The 14,882-nt window shown below is 36.7% G+C and overlaps 1 protein-coding gene across 1 annotated transcript in view; it reads left to right on the forward strand.

The window, feature by feature from the left end:
• Positions 1-14,882, forward strand: part of ints6l (integrator complex subunit 6 like) — a 42,019-nt gene that overhangs the window by 19,793 nt on the left and 7,344 nt on the right. Inside the window, exons 6-11 of the mRNA XM_022684243.2 lie at positions 190-318; positions 3,155-3,318; positions 9,661-9,813; positions 11,423-11,555; positions 13,181-13,275; positions 13,578-13,688. Of these exons, the coding sequence (XP_022539964.2) occupies positions 190-318; positions 3,155-3,318; positions 9,661-9,813; positions 11,423-11,555; positions 13,181-13,275; positions 13,578-13,688 (785 nt within the window). The remainder of the gene's footprint in view (positions 1-189; positions 319-3,154; positions 3,319-9,660; positions 9,814-11,422; positions 11,556-13,180; positions 13,276-13,577; positions 13,689-14,882) is intronic.

Consider the following 14,882-nt stretch of genomic DNA (forward strand, 5'->3'; position numbering starts at 1 on the left):
CTGACCTGTCACTAATGTCTGCTAACCTTTATTGTTGTTATCGGATATAAAATTACAGAAGCAGATAAGCTGCTAATCTGAAACTGCTGTGATTGTGTGAAAAGACTGTTGTCACACACACACAGCATGATTATTCTGAGGTCTAACAGTTTTAACCTGTTTATTTTCTGTCTGTGTGTTTCCTTTAAGGTCGATCGTATTGTGTTAGAACACAACGGATGCTGAACCAGTGTCTGGAGTCTCTGGTCCAGAAGGTTCTGAGTGGAGTTGTGATTAATTTTGAGAAGACTGGTCCAGATCCACCTCCTGTAGGTGAAGGTAGGCATCCAGAGAAATTTAGAGGCACCTTAGTTTGTGTTAATAAGTTTCACAATTTACAGGGGACAACAGTGGCTGTGGCCCAAATTGCACTTTTTCACACCTCCACGATTAAAAGTCTGTCCATGAAAGGGGACATATTATGCAAAACTAAGGTTTTGTGTGCTTTCGTATTTCCACTTGGGTCTCGACTGCCCTAAAAATATTCCTAAGCACTAAAAAATCCATCCATCCGTTTTCTGTGGATCAGCTGAAACAGTTTGGTGTCAGAAATAATCATATGCTTTTATGAGCCGTTTGGATGCTCCTCCCTTATTGTGATGTTAGAATAAGGAAACCTGCATAGAATCTCCCTGGCACCACCCCTCACTAGTCAACACCCACCTAGGGTTGCAGCGGTAAACGGTTTCACGGTATACCATGGTATTAAAATGCACGGTTATCATACCGTGTGTGTTTGCTTATTACCGGTAAAAGGCAAGCCAGCGGAGAAACTCACCCGCGAATGCGCAACTCTGCTCCGCTTCAGCTGCTCAGCACACAGCGGTGAGAACAGCAGAAAGTGCATCAGACTAAACAAATCTCCGTCTGCCTAAAAAAAGGCTAAACTAAAATCAGCAGTGTGGGACTATTTCAGAGACCCGCCGAACACACCCGAGGATGGTTATCCGATTTGTAATCAATGTGGCTGTAAAGTCACAGCTAAAGGTGGACATACGTCAAACCTGTTCTCCCATCTCCAAGAACACCACCCCGCTCTGCAGCGCAAAGTATGTGTTTAGTTTATAATTTTAATCTGAACATAAATAAAATCTCTTTGTAGTCGTGCACAACCCATGCGGTAAGCGCCCGCAAAAGAGCTGAGTTATCCGAAATTTGGGCACGCAGGTACTGGCGTGAAGTGCGTGCTACGATGGATTCACGTGTCCGTGTAAAGGTCCGGCCGGACTGGATGTGAAAGACGCCATTCATTTACATGCGTTAATTTTCAAATTCTGACGAGCCTGTTTTTCATGTGTTAAAACCAGACTCGGTGTGAAAGCCTTAAAATATAAATCTCTATTGTGAGGATCATGTCAGAAATAAATCCCCTCTTTCTGCAGTATCTGGTTATATACCAACTCGGCAGTAAAACAGACGTTTATAACAGTTGTTGATCAGACACTGACCCAGGCTCAGTTAATCAGATATTAAATCATTTAAACTTAAATAATTGTACTGAATATTTTAAATACAGGATCTTTACTTCTTAGAGGACATGTAATGTGTGTAACGTGTGTGTGTGTGTATATATATATATATATTATATATTATATATTTATATATATTTTTTTTTTATATACACTTAATGCCCTTAAGAGTAGTGGAAAAACCTGGTTTCCTTCACCTGATGGTGTACAGCTTTTTTTTTTTATAATTGTTCCAGGTTTCTACAATAAATAGTTAATTGAACAAAAAATCTTTGTTGTAATTTCTTTAAAAGTCAGTTTAATAATATACGTAACAAACTGTGATACCGTGATAACCGTGATACCGCGGTATTTTCTGAGACGGTTATCATACCGTGAAAATCTCATATCGTTGCAACCCTACACCCACCATAGCCCGACCTACTAGATCAGTTGGCAAAAAACGCCATTTCGGTCTGCTGGTTGAAAATCTCAGACAGTACAGAGCAGGATTAGACAGTAGACTTCGTCTGAGGGAAGGATCTGTACCTGCTATCAGCAGATGAGGGAGCGCATCTACACCTCTCAGCCACTCTGAGCTGCTAACTCCACCAGCTACTCTTCTCCCCACGCTGCTTAGGTGAGGACCCATTTAGCACAAGCTAATGCTAACATTTGGTAAATACTCAGTAGACATGGGGCGTACCCAGCAACAGCGTATTTGCGTAAAGTGACAGAGCCCTCAAACGGCTCATTCTGCTGGAATAAAGCTGGTGAGATCTCTTTATGTGAGAGTAATTTTGTGTAAAGAACTTCATGAACATGTTTTGTATAGCCCATAGGCCTATTCTAACTTGTTTAAAAACAGGTATAATATGTCTCTTTTAATGTAGTGTATAAAGTGTAAAAGTGTGTGGTTTGGGACGCAGGCATGCTTTTTACCTAAGAGAGAGTTGCAGCTTCAACTGCTGTATACGAGCACCTACTGTACAAAACGTACAGTAGTATTTTAGCTTAAATCTGATTTGCCTGTCTTGATTCACATTCATAAATATAAGTGAGCTGTACCTGTCTTTTGCATATTAATACATATGTGGGTGCTGATTAATGATGACAGCATTAAAGCTAATTTGAAATTTGCATATTAAAAGTACAGATTAAAGTGCCGAACATAGACCTGAAAAAAATAGATTTCAATCTCATTAGTTTATTTATGTAAACATAGTCTACATAATTTGAAGTTTGTTTCTTCAGTATTAAGTTACTGTAGACTTAATACATTCAAATGCTGCTGGGTAATATTACTCTATATTTCTCCACTTTAGACAAACAATAATGATGGTTGCCAGGGAAATTTGTTGCATTCGAAATTAATGTTTTATTAGTTGAATATTTATAAATAGCAAATTGTGAAAAACTATATGTAAACTCATGACTTAACAGATTTAGATACCTTTAGAAGTTAGTTTAGAAGATTTACATGTGTTTATGTGTGTAATTATAAATGTAAAATTCTAATGCATTATATGTAACCTATTCTCTTAATAAAGTTTGTATAAAAAGGCAGAAGTGAAACTTGCACTCTAAAGCTGTTGTTCATCATTCAGTAGAGCAAGGCGTTGTTTTCGTTGCTGAACTATTCCTGTAATGGTCTTTTGTATATGCAGATGGTGTGGTGGATCCAGCGCGGCCTCTGACGTCCTTTAGCCCTCAGCCCTGGCACAGCTGCCACAAGCTCATCTACGTGCGGCCGAACCCTAAAACTGGCGTCCCTGTGGGCCACTGGCCAATCCCAGAGTCCTTCTGGCCTGACCAGAACTCGCCCACTCTGGTGAGTTCTAAAAAAACACCATAACTATATAACTTCAGCGTAGAGCTGCACGATATTGGGAAAAAATTACATTGGGATATTTTGTTGTCCTAAATCACATCTCTGGAAAAAAATAAGAGACCACTTCAAAATGATCAGTTTCTCAGATTTTACTATTTGAGTAAAATGAACATTGTGGTTTTATTTTATAAACCACTAAAAAAACATTTTTCCCATGTTACAAAAATAAATATTGTCATTTAGAGCATTTATTTGCAGAAAATAAGAAATGGTCAAAATAATGAAAAAGGTACAGTGCTTTCAAACATTAATTTCTTTAATTTGACCATTTTCTTTCACATTTTCTAACAATAAATGCTTTAAATGACAACATTTTTAATTGGAATTTGGGATAAATGTCGTATTTAAAAACGCAGAAAATTCGCCAAAAGTCAGTGATTTAACATGTCTTGCTAATAATACTGCAATATTTACTAAGCAGCAAAAAAGTAAAAAAAAAAATTATAATAATAATTATATTGACATTGCCCTGAACATTGCACTTTCTGTGATGCGACTATTGCACATATGTAAAGTACCAGTCAATAGTTTGGACACACCTCTTATCATTAAATGTTACTTTTTATGATTTTTTACATTGCAAATATAATGTTGTAAACTAAAAGTGTTAAACAAACCAGAATATGTTTTATACTTTAGATTTTTCTAAGTAGCACATTTATCTTTGAGGACAGATCTGCAGACTCTTGGTGAGATTTTAATCTCAGTGTCTTCATGAGGGAGAGTCACCTGGAATAGTTTTCTCAGCGTCTTGAAGGAAGGAGTTCCTGGAGGTGCTGAACAATAGTTTTCCTTCACGCTGTGAAGCTCCAGCTCATCCCAATTAAATCACCTCAAATCACCATCTCAGTTCATCAGGTTTAGATCAGGGGATTAATGTGGAGGAATAACACTTTTTACCGGTCATTATATAATCCCATATGTGTCCCTCAATTGTTTTCATGTCTTTAATATTAATCTACAATGTAAAAGTTAAACAATAATAAAGAATAAAGAAACACATTGAATGAGAGGGTGTGTCCAAACTGGTACTGTACATTGTGATATCAATGATAAAACTATATATTGTAATGCCCTACTTCAGTGTAGATGCCCACGCAGCATTAGCACCAACTGACACTATTGTTCTGGTTTTGAATCTGGTTTGTTTTTTTAACAGGATTGTTTTAAAAGCCCAGCCAAACACCATGACAGCAGCGATCAGTTGATCTGTAATTGAGTTAGTTCGGGAGGGAGCATGCTGTATTTCTTTGACAAATAGTTCTTGGCACACACAAGACAGCTTCCAGCTTTCCTCTGTAGTCAACAAGAGGTCTGTTGTCACTCGGAGAAACACATTAGCCACGTGATCATTTAATTTGGACGTAGCCTGAGCCTCGACTGAAGCTAAATATTTACTGATTGTAGTTTGAGCTATGGGAGAAGTCAGTAGTTGTTGGATTCAGGTTTCAAAGCATGTTGTTGGTGTTTAGCTGCTTTGAAACACGAGTGTACGCCTCATTAATCCTTGAATGTATTGCTCAGGTTGCTTCCAATTCGTGACCTCATTTTTCTTTGTCTGCCTCGCCCATGCGTGACAAACAACAAAATATATACGAAATATAACGAAATCCATTTCATATCTTAATTGATTTTTTAAAAACAATTTTACACCATAAGTGTAGCTGGTAGCTGATAGGTCTGGGCCTAGTTTCCTAAATGCTGAGTCAAGATGATCTAAATTAGGGTAACAGGTTATATTACACACTGTACAGTGTCAAGAGGTGGGACTGATTTCTATTGGCACACACTGTGTGCACTGTGTTTTATAAAAAAAAGTTTTTGTTTTATAACGAATAAATAAATATAAATATTATAAGCACATTTTGGCTGGTGTGTGATGTTAGTGGAACAGTGATGGACAGGCTAACAGACAATTGGCTTAACATACAGACTGTGCTATAATATAATTTATAATAAAATAACACAGACTTAACCACCCTGACTCTTAGATCTACATACATACATTGTCTTAGCCATAATATGATTTGTTTAGTTATTTAAAAAATAAATAGAGGTATTGTTTAATGTGTGCTGCTAGCTAACGTTTCTGGTAAACATTTATGTTCGACACTCCTAATATAAATAGCTCAGTTTGCTGAGCCCTTGACTTTTTAAGGTAATCAGTCTGAGTAACCAGAGACCTATTTGACAACTAAATGTAAATGCCTGTGTTTAAAATCTTATCAGAACACAGTCTAGATAGTAGTGACATGAAGTAAACAGGTGTCTGTACAAACTGTCTATTTGTACAGTTTTGTATTGATTGACATCATTTGAATCTTACATTGGTTCTTTAATAAATGTTATAATGAATGAACCAATAAAAATGCTCCAAAATGAGTTGTAATAAAATCTTTGGTGACACTTTACAATAAAGATACATTAATTAACAGTACTTACAACTCTTATTATGACATTTTTAATCATTAAAATTGGTTTAATTAATTCTTAATTACATCATTATTAAGTATTAAAATTTAACAGGGTTTAATAATGCCTTAACTATTGTCTTTGAGGTCTTTAACCCCAGGAGGTTCAGTTAATATTATAATACACTTACAGCTCTGGAAAAATTATTCTAAAAAAACTATAGACAACATTTCTCCAAACTTCCAAATAAAAATAGTCATTTACAGCATTTATTTGCAGAAAATGAGAAATGTCTGAAATAACTTAAAAGATGCAGAGCTTTCAGACCTCAAATAATGCAAAGAAAACAAGTTCATATTCATAAAGTTTCAGAAATCAATATTTGTTGGAATAACCCTGGTTTTAATCACAGTTTTCATGCATCTTGGCATGTTCTCCTCCACCAGTCTTACACACTGCTTTTAGATAACTTTATGCCTTTACTCCTGGTGCAAGTTTTAAGCTGTTTAGCTTGGTTTGATGGTTTGTGTTCATCCATCTTCCTCTTGATTATATTCCAGAGGTTTTCAATTTGGTAAAATCCAAATTAAGTGGTCTCTTATTTTTTTCTCCAGAGTTGTATTTAACCCTGTACTAGTCTGTACACTGCTTATACTCGGAAAACCAGCTTTAATGATGCAGCTTTAATATCTGTCCTTGTCCTTTTCATTCTCCAGTGTTGGTATTTTTGTCCTAGGCGGGTTATTTCTGACTCTGAGCACAATAGAAGCCAGAAGGAGAAGGCAGCTCTGTGAGAGGGAGTTCTCGTTCTGTGCTGTGGAGTCTCTGCTCGGTGCCGAGCTCCTTCTGGCCGTGTGGCCCCGAGAGCACAGCTGCCAGCTGTGTGAGCCAGCCACAGTGCCCGACCTCGCCTTCTCACTCAGCTGCTGTAGTCCTTTACTGCTTGCCTCTTGTCATGAGGTCGTTTCCTCCTCTCCTTCCTTCCCTTATTCTCCAGTGTCATGGCTGCAGCACTGGTGACGCATGTATGAAGCAGCACAATGGGCCGTGGGTGGTGGGTGCTGTGGTGGCTGTGTGCAGCAGAAGCTTAAATTTGCATTTGGTTTCAGTTAAACTGGCTTTAAAGGACCCAATATGAAATATATTTTATGTCGTAACAGATACAATGATCTGGATTTGTGTAGGCCTGTCACAATAATTACATTATTGACTATTGATCATACAATATATGGTCACAATATATGGCCTGTGTGTTAGCTTAGGGGGAACGTCCCATTCAATTGAGCAGTAAGTACTGTTAATTATTGTACCCATATTGTAAAGTGTACAGTGCTACAAAAGATTTTATTCAAACTCATTTTGGAGCGTTTATTTTATTTATTTATTTATTTTATCACCCAGTTACCCAACCCACTCATTAGGACTCCCTCTATCACTAGTGATGCCCCAACACAAGGAGGGTGAAGACTAGCGCATGCCTCCTCCGATACATTTGAAGACAGACTCCGCCTCTTTTCAAACTGCTGCTGATGCAGCATTGCCGCAAAGCATCACAGCGCACTCGGAGGAAAGCTCAGCGACTTGTTTCTGATACATCAGCTCACAGACGCCTCGTGCTGATTGACATCACCCTTTACCCACCCAGAGAGAGCAAGGCCAATTGTGCTCTCTCTGGGCTCTGGCAGCTGATGGCAAGCTGCATGACTGGGATTCGAACCAGCAATCTCCCAAACATAGTGAAAGCAAATATTGGAGCATTTATCATGGTCCATAAATAATGAAACTTATAAAAAATATTGCTTATCCATTTAACAGTGTTTATTACTATTGTAAGTACTGTTGTTTATAAACCTTATTGTAAAGTGTTACCAAATCTCTTTACATTGACTTCCACTAAAAAATTAACATTATTTCCGTTTAATTTAATTGTGTCCAGACTTCCTGTTTGACCAAATTGACCAAATAATTGCTCCAAAATTATTTTGCTTCTCCTGTAAAGTTGCTATTTTGGAGGTACAATGTTTTACTGAATTTGTATGAATTAAGTTTAGTTTAGGTTTAAGTTAAAGTTAGGTTTTGAGGTCCTTAACACCAGGAAGATCAGTTAATGTTATAGTACACTTATTTAACCCTGTGCTGTGGCGGCTGTGTGCAGCAGAAGCTTAAATTTGCATTTGGTTTCAGTTAAACTGGCTTTAAATGACCCAATATGGAATATATTTTGTGCACTGGTACTAACTCATACAATGATCTGGATGTGTGTAGACCTGTCCCAATAATTATATTATTGACTTATTATACAATATATCGTCACAATATATAGCCAGTGTGTTAGCTAAGGGAGAGTAACCCATTAATATGAATGAGACTTTATTTTAATGTGAGTTTTATTGATTTAGGATAAACTGTGTTAAAACTACTTGTTACAGAGCAGCACTGATATGACCTGCTGCAGGATGGATGGAACAGCTTGTGTTGTCATGTGCCAGCAACACACGGGCTGTTACCCACCGGTGCTGTAATATGTGAAGTATTAGTTACTCAGGAGAAATGGACTCACTGCACCAGACTGTCAGTTTGGCAGCTCTTTTATTTTTTAAAGAATTCCCTGAACTCACTGAAAAGTGTGGTACTGTGATAGGATGGCATCATTGCAAGTCAACTGGTGAAATTTCTTCCGTCCTAGATCAACTGTGAGTGGTTATTATAGAAAAGGAGCATAGTGCAGAAAAGTTAGGATGCACCAAAAATGCATCAACCAAATTTATTTGACAATCAAAATTATGGGCACAATTAGAGGTGTTCCATATCATATCATACACAATCATATCACCAACATTTTTGTATATCATGAACAATATTATACCATTTAATATCATGCCGTATTAACCAACCCTAATTATCACATCAGGGTACTCCTTTTTTGCTGTTTTTATCAAAAGAAAAATTCACACTGTTCTCACTTTAATCCTGGATATATGGAGATATATGTAGGGCATTATTATTATTATTATTAGTATCATGACATTCTGGATCATTGACTTCTGTTACATATCTGATTAAATTCTTGAAATATTTTTTAATATCTCAGTTAGGCGTGTGCCACATCATATATCATATATCTTATGCAATTATACATTTTTTTATAATTTGTTGCACTAGTGTATTCTTGATTTTTTTTTTCAATTCAGTGTTTTGTCATATTGCCAAGAGTATTGTTATCGTGAAAATATAATCAAATATCGTGATATTATTTTAGGGCCATATCGCCCACCCTTAGTCACTATTTACAGTACTTACGACAGTAATAAATTTGTTAAATGGTTATTTAATATTTAAACTAAGCTGATTTTCTGAGTACAAGCAGTGCACAGTTATAGTATTGGGTTGAATAAATTAAATTAAATCCACTGTTCAACCCATTTTTAGCAAAATTGATGCTTACTGGCCTATTCATGTTAATTAGGTGAAAATTATGTGCATGGAACAGAGAAGCCCACACTTAATAAGAAGCTTATAAGAGTTTGGATGCTTATATCCTTTTATTCCAAGGTGTGTATACACATATGCACAGCAAAAATGATTGAGGTCATGCACATACATTGTTTGATAAGTACAATCAATAATGTAAATAATGTGACAGACCTAACTGTTATGTTACAGGGGTATTTTGGAGATTTGGAATTGACCTATTTTACAGTGCTTTTCTATTGGAGGTGGGCACAGCAGTGTTTGAGGTTCACACTATGCCAGTTCCATGTGCCCTCCTGATTTATCTGTGCCAACAGAAGCGCGGTTTGGCATTCTGCAGCCTCTTTAAATGACATTCTCTTTGTTTCTGTCTCTCTCCCACTCTCGCTCTCCTCTCAGCCTCCTCGCTCGTCCCACCCGGTGGTGCGCTTCTCCTGTGTCGACTGTGAGCCCATGGTGATAGACAAGCTGCCCTTCGATAAATACGAGCTGGAGCCCTCACCTCTCACCCAGTACATCCTGGAGAGGAAATCACCTCACATGTGCTGGCAGGTGGGACCCCACAAACCACCTGCTCACCCCCATTACTGCATTATCATTATCCCTAATTCATCTACATTCATTCAGCCTGTGCTGATAAATGCATACAGTGGGACTGCATCTACTTCAGTCAGCATAAAGCTGATTGATTTCTGTAAGCTAGATATTTTATAACATTGTATAAAAGTGACATAGAATTTGTTCATTCATTAATTGACAATTGTGAGTTGTTTTCTATTATTGTTCTTTTGCTGTACATATGCTTTGTTACATAGCTATTATTTTATTATTAATTTTATAATTAACTACACATATTTACATTCAGCTTTGGGAACGAAAAAAAAAAAGTCCAAAACAAAACAAAATTAAACATTTGGCTAAAGCCCACTCATCGAATACTGAACACACTTTTTCAGTATTGTGAGATGCCAAGTCATAATTATGAGATAGTAAGTCATAATTATTAGATAGTAAGTCATAATTACAAGATAGTAAGTCATTATTATGAAATGCTTAGTCATAATTATGAGATACTAAGTCATAATTATGAGATGTTAAGTCATAATTATTAAAATTGTATATCATAGTTTTGAGATACTAAGTCATAATTATGAGATGCTAAGTCAAAATTCTGGGATACTAAGTCATAATTATAAGACAGTATGTCAAAATTATAAGATGCCCAGCTTTGCCATCAAGCTGCCGGTGCTCAGAGGGAGCACAATTGGCCCTGCTCCCTCCGGGTGGGTAGATGGCGCTCTCTCCCCACATCACTCCTATGGTGATGTCTGCAGCACAGGGTGTCTGTTAGCTGATGTACCGGAACCGAGACGCTGTGCTTTCCTCCGAGCACGCTGGCTGCTCTGTAATGCTGCATCAGCAGCAGCTCGAAAAGAAGCGGTGGCTGGCTTCACATGTATCGGAGGAAGCATGTGCTAGTCTTCACCCTCCTGGTGTGTTGGGGCATCACTAGTGATAGGGGGAGTCCTAATGAGTGGGTTGGGTAATTGGCAGTGTAAATTGGGGAGAAAATGGGAAAAAATTGAAATAAAAAAAAATATTATAAGATGCCAAGTCATAATTAGGAGATACTAAGTTTTATGAGATAATACCCCCAGATTAACCATCTCATGTTTTTGACTTAGTATTTCATTATTAATACTACTATCTCATAATTATTACTTAATATCTTATATCTGTCTAAAGAAGATTATATTAGAAAATGGTTATTTCTGAAGTCCTGCTTATTTTGGACTTTTCTTGGACAGTGATGTTAAAGCTCACTTTAACAGTGCCATTAGTTGGATTAGAGCGTTTCCTAAAGGCTAATTTACAGTTTGCAGTTTGCATAAGAGTGGAATGTGGATTATCAGGGGAGGGATCCATTAGAAAACACACTTACATAGTGGTTTTCCTGAGAGAGTAAAGAGGACGTCTGAGACAGCGGCTTGTTTAGGCTGTTTTTAGCCTGACTCTGAGAAGCTCTGTACCTAAAGAGACACTGATGAAGTCCTCAGTCTTGGAGGAGCTCAGAGGAGCATGGTGGTGTGTGTGTGTGATCTGGTGGGGACTGATCTCAGGAGAGGTTGTGCTGTCCTAACTGGGCTCCCTCGCCACACAGGTGTTTGTGAACAGCAGCGGCAAACACAGCGACGCGGCCCAGCCGTTCGGCTACCTGAAAGCCAGCACCACACTCACCTGCGTCAACCTGTTCGTCATGCCTTACAACTACCCCGTCCTGCTGCCACTGCTTGGTAAGTGTATGTGTGTGTGTGTGTGTTCATTTTTATTAATACAAAATAATGAGACAAGAACTTTGACATATACAGCTCTAGAAAAAATAAGAGACCACTTAAAAATTAAGAGTTTGTTCGGTTTTACCAAATTGAAAACCTCTGGAATATAATCAAGAGGAAGATGGATGATCACAAACCATCAAACCAAACTGAACTGCTTGATTTTTTGCACCAGGAGTAAAGCAGCATAAAGTTATCCAAAAGCAGTGTGTAAGACTGGTGGAGGAGAACTTGATGCCAAGATGCATGAAAACTGTGATTAAAAACCAGGGCTATTCCACCAAATATTGATTTCTGAACTCTTAAAACTTTATGAATATGAACTTTGTTTTCTTTGTATTATTTGAGGTCTGAAAGCTCTGCATCTTTTTCTGTTATTTCAGCCATTTCTCATTTTCTGTAAATAAATGCTCTAAATGACAATATTTTTATTTGGAATTTGGGAGAAATGTTGTCTGTAGTTTATAGAATAAAACAACAATGTTCATTTTACTCAAACATATACCTATAAATAGCAAAATCAGAAAAAAATGATTCAGAAACTGAAGTAGTTACTTATTTTTTTCAGAGCTGTATTTATATATAAAACTCCCGTCCACATGTTTCCCAGTACAGGACGTGACATCAGTAGGTGTGCAGGTCACATGTTTTTTATTATTAGACCTGTTAAGTTTACTTTATGCTGTTTTAAAACAAATGAGTTGACAAGAAAATTGAGACATAAAATACAAATTTATGAAATATATTATACAGAATTTAAAAACACACAAGGAGGTCTTGTCAGTATTGTAAGAATTAGGAGTCATTTAGATAAAGTTCTGTGAATTATATGTATCTGAAATATACATCAAGCATAATTAATAGTGTAGTACTTAATCGTTTAAACATACCGTTATCTGTTTTTGCAAATTAACTCTTCATATACAGTTCCAAATACGTTTAGGCACACCTTTTTATTAGTTAATTTATTTTCTAGGTTGTATATTAAATATTAAAGACATTAAAACGAACGAATATGTAATTATGTAATAAACAGTAACTATTGTTCAGCACCTCCAGGAAATCCTTCAAGATGCTGAGAAAACTATTCCAGGTGACTCTCCCTAATGAAGACACTGAGATTAAAATACCAAGAGTGTGCAGATCTGTCCTCAAAGATACATGTGCTACCTAGAAGAATCTAAAGTATAAAACATATTCTGGGTTGTTCTACACTTTTTGTTTACAGAATAATTCAGCATGTGTTCCTGTATAGCTTTAATATATTCTTCAATATTGAATTTACAATGTAAAAAATCATAAAGAAAGAAAACACCCTTGACTGGTACTGTATATTTTTTTTCGCTCTGAATGCATTTAACCTAAATACATGCATTGAAATAGTACTTGAGAAAAGGTACAGATTAAATGGCACAAAAGTGCAGTTATGTCTTCTTATTGTGTTCTAGTAATTGTGTATTTAACCTGCACTGTATTTATGTCATTTTTACTGGCTGTAGTTTATCTATCATGTCTCTTGGTGAATAATCAAAACTGTGCGTCCTTGGATCTGTATTTAATAGATTCTAATCTTGCTTTAACAGATGACTTGTTTAAAGTGCACAAGCTGAAGCCAAACCTCAAGTGGAGACAGGCGTTTGAGATCTATCTGAAATCGATGCCTCCGTATTTTCTGCTGGTAAGGGCTGCAGTTCCTCTCTCTGCGCACACTTGTGCTGGTGGCTTTTCCTGATGATAGGCCCCAGTGTCAATACTGCTTAATAACTACAGTTATAAATCTGCGCTGTGTGGTATCTGTGGGCCGGCTGAAATTGTCAGGGATCATTTAATAAGCTGACCCCAATTATGACTGCGCTTTAGTTCTGTAAACCGTAAAGACTTATAATGAGGTTAGGATCCTGTGCTGTGAAGAAAATGGCCTCATTTTGTCTGCCTCTCTCTCTCTTTTGTTCTCTCTCTCTCTCTCTCTCTCTCTCTCAGCCCTTAAAGAAAGCACTGAGGATGATGGGAGCACCAAATCTCATCTCCGACAACATGGACTGTGGCCTGAGCTACAGCGTCATCTCCTACCTGAAGAAACTCAGCCAGCAGGTCAGCTTCCCCTGCATTTGCCTTTAAATACATCAGACGTCTGTTACATTTACATAGAATAGCAATGTGCCTTTATTACTGGCATACCAGAACACTGCGTACCACTCACAGCGGAGCACAAATTTCAAAATAAAAGCTAATTAACTAGTCAAATTAAGGAATACTAAATAAATATAATGAATTAATATTAATCTATTGCCAATTTTAATTGGGATGAAGACTAAAAGACATACACAGCAGATACAGTTCACAAATACACTACAATAAATAAGTAAAATATAATTGTTAGAAGTCACTGTACACATACAGTTCCAGTCCATGATTTTTTACATTGTAAATTAAAAAAATGAAGACTACATTAAAGCTATACAGAATATGTTACATACTTTAGGTTCTTCTAAGTAGCACATTTAGCACATCTTTTAGGGACAGATCTGCAAACTCTTAGTGAGATTTTAATCTCAGTGTCTTCATGAGGGAGTTCCTGGAGGTGCTGAACAATAGCTGCTGCTTTTCCTTCACACTGTGAAGCTCCAGCTCATCCCAATTAAATCACCTCAAATCACCATCTCAGTTCATCAGGTTTAGATCAGAGGATTAAGATCAGTGGAGGACAAACACTTTGTTTTTATTGTTTACTATTTAATTCTATATGTGTCTCTTAATTGTTGTCATGTCTTAATTATTAATCTACAATGTAGAAAATAAGTTACATAAAAAATATAAAAATAAGAAAAAACATTATATGAGAAGGTGTAAACAGATAAGTGTCTTTGGCAGAAATTAAATTCACATTTTAATGCAGGAAATCTCACATACATTCCCCACAGCTTGTTGCAACATTATTAAGCTTCCATGGTACATGGCAAAAGTCATGGGAAAATATGTTAGACATGTCAGTGTACATTTACAGCAATATAAACAAAACTGTACAACAGTAGTGCAATGTTTTTTTTATTATTTTCTCTTTATTTTGAATCACATATCAATATGACAGCATTGTTTTTTATGTTACAGCAATGTGTATTACATTTCTGTGTGATTCATTTGTATCAAAGCCAAGAAAGAAAATAAACAATAAGAAAAACGGAAATACGAGGATGATCAAATCTTGAACAGAACATGGGGTGCAGTTAAAAATTACACAAATGATGGGCATAAATATAATTTTTGCACTTCTTCCAAATTCCTTCA

This window comes from Astyanax mexicanus, chromosome 10 (assembly GCF_023375975.1).
Source record: "Astyanax mexicanus isolate ESR-SI-001 chromosome 10, AstMex3_surface, whole genome shotgun sequence".
Lineage (NCBI taxonomy): Eukaryota > Metazoa > Chordata > Actinopteri > Characiformes > Acestrorhamphidae > Astyanax > Astyanax mexicanus.